Below are 6629 nucleotides of genomic sequence, written 5' to 3'. Positions count from 1 at the left end.
ATTTTCATTTGTTCAAAAAATTAGTTACAATCATCTGTTTTAAGTCAAATATGCGCCGTTTTGTTCGATGACTTGTTCCCAACGAGATGCCAACTTCATATGACTACCAAGCTCATTCGCCATGGACAAAAACAGGTGGTAGTCACTTGGTGCAAGGTCCGGACTATACGGCGGATGCAAAAGAACCTCCCATCCGAGCTCCCGGAGCTTCTGGCGCGTCACCAAAGAAGTGTGTGGCCTGGCGTTGTCCTGATGGAAGACAATGTGGCCTCTGTTTATCAAAGATGGCCTCTTCTTCATGAGCGCTACCTTCAAGCGGTCCAGTTGTTGGCAGTACAGGTCCGAATTGAGCGTTTGGCCATAGGGAAGCAGCTCATAATAGATTATTCCTTGACAATCCCACCAAACACACAGCAGAACCTTCCTGGCCGTTAATGAGAGCTTGGCCACCGTCTGAGCCGTTTAAGCGACCTTCGATCACGACCGTTTGCGCTTCACGTTGTCGTAAGTGACCCACTTTTCATTGCCAGTCACCATCCGCTTCAGAAACGGGTCAATTTTGTTGCGATTCAGCAGCGATTCACATGCGTCGATACGGTCAAAGATGTTTTTTTGCGTCAACGTGTGTGGCACCCATACATCGAGCTTCTTTGTGAATCCAAGCTTCTTCAAATGGTTAATAACGGTTTGATGACTTATCCCCAGCTCTTGGCCGATGCTACGGCTGCTACTATGCCGGTCTTTCTCGGCTAATTCAGCGATTTTGTCGCAATTTTCGACGACAGGCCTTCCGGAGCGTGGCGCATCTTCGACGACCTCTACACCAGAACGAAAACATTGAAACCATCGTTGTGCGGTGGAAATGGAAACTGTATCGGGTCCATAAACTGCACAAATTTTATTGGCAGCTTGAGATGCATTTTTGCCTTTGTCATAGTAGTACTGTAAAATATGTCGGATTTTCTCTTTATTTTGCTCCATATTTGCGACACTATAACTCACGAACGACTTAACCAAACAAAACACTGTCAAGGACTATATTATAGCGCGCAAAAATACCTTTCCAACAAGCTATAGTATTACTCGATACAATGAATACAACTAGAACTACGCGCTTACAACGACACCTCGCGGAAATACCGCAGGACTTTTTTGACAGCCTAATATATCTATCGAAATATAAGTAAAAACAGAAATTGCTCTCTCGAAAGCCATTCGGCCTCAGTTCTGTGCGCATGGTATCTAAGGAATTTCTCGTGAGATTTAGTTTATTCAATCTGATATATTGGACAAATCATCAGTTTGGACGACTGTTCACTTCACATAATCTAGGAGATATTTTGTTTAATCTGTTTTTGGGGGCAAAGTGGTCATAGGTGCATAACGACTTACATTGTTCTGTTTACTAAAGCTAATATACCTCATCACATTCTGCTCTTGAAGAGGTTCCTTTTGTGGCTTTGACCCTGGAAAAATATGTCACTCCAATTAAACCATGCCTCATTATGCGGAACGTTATGTGTTTCTTACAACTTTTTATATGCATGAGAAAATTTTAATTGAGACTCTAGGTGAATAGACCAAGCTTATTTCATACCTTTACCTACTAAATCGAATATGATTTGAACAAATTTGGACAAAAAAACGCATAAATCTATCCCATATAGCATGATATGTAGGAGTGACCACTTTACCTCCAAGCAAAAAAAACGTTCGATTTTTCCCCTTTATTTGGAAAATTATGGAAAATGTACTATTTTGAATTTTTATAGTTGAAACCGTATGCTATCTTGAACAACAATGAGTTGAATAATAATCTTAAAAAAACGGGAATTGTAGCGGTATGTGGACACTGGGAGTGGACATATTCCTTAGAGTGACCACTATGCCCCCACTTCCCCTAATCCAACCCAGTGTTTCATTCAGTTATTCATCAAAAAAATGCGTTTTAAGCATACTTAACAACTAAAATGGCTCGACAAAATTTAGGACCGGTTCCTGGTTTCGGCTGTTTCGAGTGTTGTTTCGACCGAGTTTTTTTTCAAAAATTAATGCTTTATTCTGCAAAAATTTAATACTCAAAGTATTGCCCATCGCTAGTCACAACTTTTCCCATCTTTCTGTCAATTCACAGATCCCTTTGCGGAAATAATCGGCCGGTTTACGGCTAACCACGAATTGGAAAAGTGCTGGCCATGTTGCCATGTTGCACAGTGTGTTGAATGCATAGGAATGTGGGACAAAAATCATAACAGCAGAATTTAGCCATTTTAACACTTCGTTGTAATGGAGAAGATTGTTCATAAGTATCAGAACTACTTGCATAAGTGTCTCAAGCGACAAAATCTTTGTTCTTCTAAAGCGAAAAGTTCTTATAATCTCGGACCACATAAATCATTATTTGAGTAACTACTGGTTCAAATTATGCTGAAGTAGTTGTTTTTAAAGAGCAAAACCATTGTTTGCATAAGTGTATTATGTAATCTGAATAATCTCATGTAAAAAAAAACCTTTATTAGTTAAAAGAGAAAAGTACTTATCTTTTCGGATACACATTACTGGCATTAATTACATTCCCATTACTGGCATTTATTACATCAATGGCAAAAGTGTCTCATATTCAACAGATAATAAAACTAAAATTATGTGTTGATTATATTTCATATGATTTACTCTTGGAAAGGGTTTCGGAAGATTTCACACGAAGACAAATTATAAAATATAATTTTTATAAAAAAAACATCACATCAAAACACATTGTTAAGTTAACACATATACATGGTTCACAAAAAAATAAAAACAAAGTTTATTTTTCATAATCTTGTATTTATCACTGCTTTTTCAAAGAAAAATAATGCCGACCAGTACGACACCCATGCCCAAATTTAATTTAATACGACAGCAAAGGGTTAAACGATCGGATATGGATTGTTGAGCTGCTGTAAGTGTACCTGCAAGTTCTTGTTGCGTCTGTGACGACTCTTGATCGAGTAAAGTCTTCAATTCTTCATCTTCAAACTTTTTTGGTGGTCCGGAATGTTCTTCGTCTTCCAAGTCAAAATTACCACTTCTAACCCATGAAAACCACGTCTGATACGTTCGCTTAGTTGGAGCATGGTCACCATAAACTTCCACCAATATGCGATGACTTTCCGCAGCTTTTGTCTGCATATTGAAGTAATGAAGTAACACTCCCCGCAAAAACACTCTCGTTGGTACGACATTCGACATATTCAAAGTGGCAAAGAACTATGTAGTTTACGCTTAAACTTTTTGACATATACTGAAAAAGACGCGCAATGACAGTAGCTTTCTAACGAATATCTGGAGATTTGATTTACTGGAAGAATAATCAAGTTACGCCATCTGTTGTAAAACCGAAGAAACTTACCGGTACACTTAATCGTTGCAGTCAACGAAAAATGGGTCACGTGCATAATTGCACGGAAACACAGCGGATGGTCATCCGCGAAATGTACCAACCGCCCAAGGAAAACAAACGCAAAGGGTAACTCTGCCATGAAGCAAACCTCCAAAAAAGAACCCCTCAAGGCCTGGAAAAAAATCCGAGACGAACTAAACTTGCCCGTGAGTTCCCGGACAGCTCAGCGGCGGCTAGTGGAGCAGGGACTAGGCGGTAAAAGCTTCTGCAAGGCCCCGATGCTGACGCCGGAGCATCTAAAGGCACGGCTGAAGTTCGCGAAATACCACTTCTATTGGATCGGTCCGGATTTCCCTTCTATATGGCGAAATATACAGTGATCGGATGAGACGAAGATAAACCTCATCGGCTCGGACGGAAAAACTTGGTGCTCAATAAGCTGCGCTTAAATGCCACAGTATACTACGAAGACCTTCAATCATGGTGAAGGGAACATTATGGTGTGGGGATGCTTCTCCTGGTACAGGGTTGGCCCCCTGTACTGGGTAGATAAGATGTTATGCTGGCACACACAGAGTGGGATATGTCCCTGAAATGGCAGTTCATGCAGGATAACGATCCGAAACGCACCGCCAAGACCCTCAAAAAGTGGTCGACGTCATGGAGTGCCCAGCGCAGCCACCGGATCTGAACCCTATAGGAGATCGTGAAAAGGTTGGTGTACGCGGAGAAATCGAAGAATAAGCAGCAAATGTAGGATTGGATCCAAGCTTGTTGGTACGCAATCCTGGTAACCTCGTCCCAGGGGCTGGTGGAATCCATGTAGAACCGGGTGCGTGAAGTGATGCCCAACAAAGGATACACGACCAAGTACTAACCCTCGAAGCTTTTCGCGGTATGAATTTTCTTGTTTTTATTTTTTTACCATGAATTTTAAAACCGGTCTTAATTTTTGTACCGTCATTTTAGTTGTTAAGTATGCTTAAAACGAATTTTTAATGAATGACTATTGTTTTAACTGCAGATGTTATAAATTTCCTCGAACAATATAAATAAGTTATTATAAATGGATTGAAGCACTGGAATGGAATGTTTTTTCTCAAAGTTTTGTCACTTTCTTTTTTTGCTTGAGCCAAAAAAGTGTTTTGTCCGACACTGTACGCATTCCCTCAATCAGGAATTGAGCAATGTGACCTGTACAAGTCTTATACGATCAATTTCACGTGCTTCCTATTCTTGGATATGAAAATAAATTAGCGCTACTAGTTTCCATCGACCGGAGAGCTTCAATTACACAGTTATTAGAGATTTATTCGCAAAATTGATGCACAAAACAAAATCAAACTATATACGTCAAAGTGCATGCAAGATGTACGAAATGGTGGAGTAAATGCCGATTGTTCAATTATAGTTCCAATAATTTAATATGTTATTTAAATAATTGTGGATTTGGCGAATCAGTTCAGTTCAGTACAGCGAAATACAAATGGTTCATTAGAAACATTCAAACATACCTTTGCAATTTGTTCTAAATTAGAGTTAAGAACTATTTGAGCCTCCTCCGTACTTTTAGATTGCATTTGTTTTTGCCATTTTAAAACCTCAGCATAAACGTCGATATCGTTTTCTTCACCCTAAGACAGTATTTTGTAGAATTAGATAACTGAAAATGTGATGAGTATTATCTGAGATAAATCATGCTTACCCAACGAAAATTGTTGAAATTATATATGCGCGACTGCAGGTAGTGTATTTTGTACATAAGGAAACAAGAAAACAGTGCTAGTATTATTGCTAAAATTATTCCTACATGTATAACACCAAAATCGGAGGGAAATATTTGTTGTAGCCTATGCCTAAGTCTTGTTAGCATGCTATGGGTATCATCATTATTATCACTACATATTTGATAAGAGTTATCACTAAAGCTGGATTTTTCTTTAATAATGATGGTTCCCGATGTTTTCAGTATTGCGGCAGATGCTATCAATCCTGCTGCCGATGGTTTTATGATTATTTCTTTCTGCACAGATTTTCTACATTTAGAAGCTGAAAAGCGGAGAGAGAAAACTTTAGTAATGCTCATCTGCTTAAAAGTGGGTCACTTACCATCGAGAGAACGCTTAGTGCCATCTATTACCGTAAATTTATCGTAAGTAGAATCACCCGAATCAACTACATCAGACTTTTTATCTTTCACTTGGGAAGAACTTTCGTTACCACTAATTGAGCAGCTGCTGTCGTCTTCCACCGAGCACTCGGAAACTTCAACGTCGGGTATCTTCTGTGTGATAGGTTCTTCCACCTCCGGCGGTGCGACCGGACGCCACACACTACACATCAGTCGATAGGCAGCCTCGCGACTCATGAAGCTACCAAACACATGACGATCCGCGCACGTGGTCACACCGACCGCATTTGGGAACATTTTGGCTGTCTTCTCCTTGGATATCTTAATCACTGATACAGTGGGGATCAAAAGCTGAAAGGAGAATTCCTCGTTGAAAACTAGCGATAGTTGGAAATTCTGTTGCTCAGATTACCTTTGTTACGTAACCAAAAACATTAGAGTAAAATGCAAAATAATTCTGCGTAATGTAGAGGTGACCTTGCAGCAGTATATCACTTACTAACGCACATGAAAAATCTGCGAAATGAGGGATTTAGAAAATAGATGTTTCATTATTCTGAGTACACAAATGGTTATTGTGAATAGTATACAAATGAATTACACGATAAATGATTGAATTTTAAGGACCATGATTACAATATTGAGAGTTTACATGAAGCTGTGTTCACGAAAAAATTGCATCATACGCTTTATATTTAAATTGAATATATTTTTTTATTATTTATCGCCATTCACCGTGCATTTTCGAAATATGGTCCAATATTCTTTCTAAATAGTGGGAAAATGCCCCACTTTTGCATATATGTTAACAAAACTAGTATGAAAACCTTGATATGGGTCATAGTTGCGATCAAATTCCATTAAAAGTGTCGTTTTGACGTTTTTGTTTGTTTACATCCGAAGCCATTAGCTCTCTATCAGCGTCCCTACGAAGAAAAGTGGCAACAACGCTTTTCACATTTTAGTGTTTTTCTCCTGTTGTACCGTACAATCGCAGCTTCAGATATGTATTTTGTGGCAGCGTATCAAATAGAGAAGAAAATTGCGTTTACATTGACTTTTAATCAAAACAAAAATGCACGGTGAATGGAGCCTTCATTAAACAACATTCTCCAC

General features: G+C 39.1%; 1 protein-coding gene across 1 annotated transcript; it reads right to left on the bottom strand.

Annotated features, from left to right (window-relative positions):
* Window positions 1-1409: 1409 nt before the first annotated feature.
* Window positions 1410-6029, bottom strand: LOC129781971 (uncharacterized; the record flags this gene model as incomplete). Its single annotated transcript, XM_055789470.1, has 5 exons — window positions 1410-1466; window positions 4897-5016; window positions 5088-5431; window positions 5492-5864; window positions 5926-6029. Coding segments are annotated over 5 exons (983 nt in total), but the record flags the coding sequence as incomplete, so codon positions are not given.
* Between the last annotated feature and the right edge of the window lie 600 nt (window positions 6030-6629).

The sequence above is a fragment of the Toxorhynchites rutilus genome, unplaced genomic scaffold (assembly GCF_029784135.1).
Source record: "Toxorhynchites rutilus septentrionalis strain SRP unplaced genomic scaffold, ASM2978413v1 HiC_scaffold_312, whole genome shotgun sequence".
NCBI lineage: Eukaryota > Metazoa > Arthropoda > Insecta > Diptera > Culicidae > Toxorhynchites > Toxorhynchites rutilus.
The sequence above is the reverse complement of the archived record's forward strand: the minus strand, read 5'-3'. Positions and strand labels throughout refer to the sequence as shown.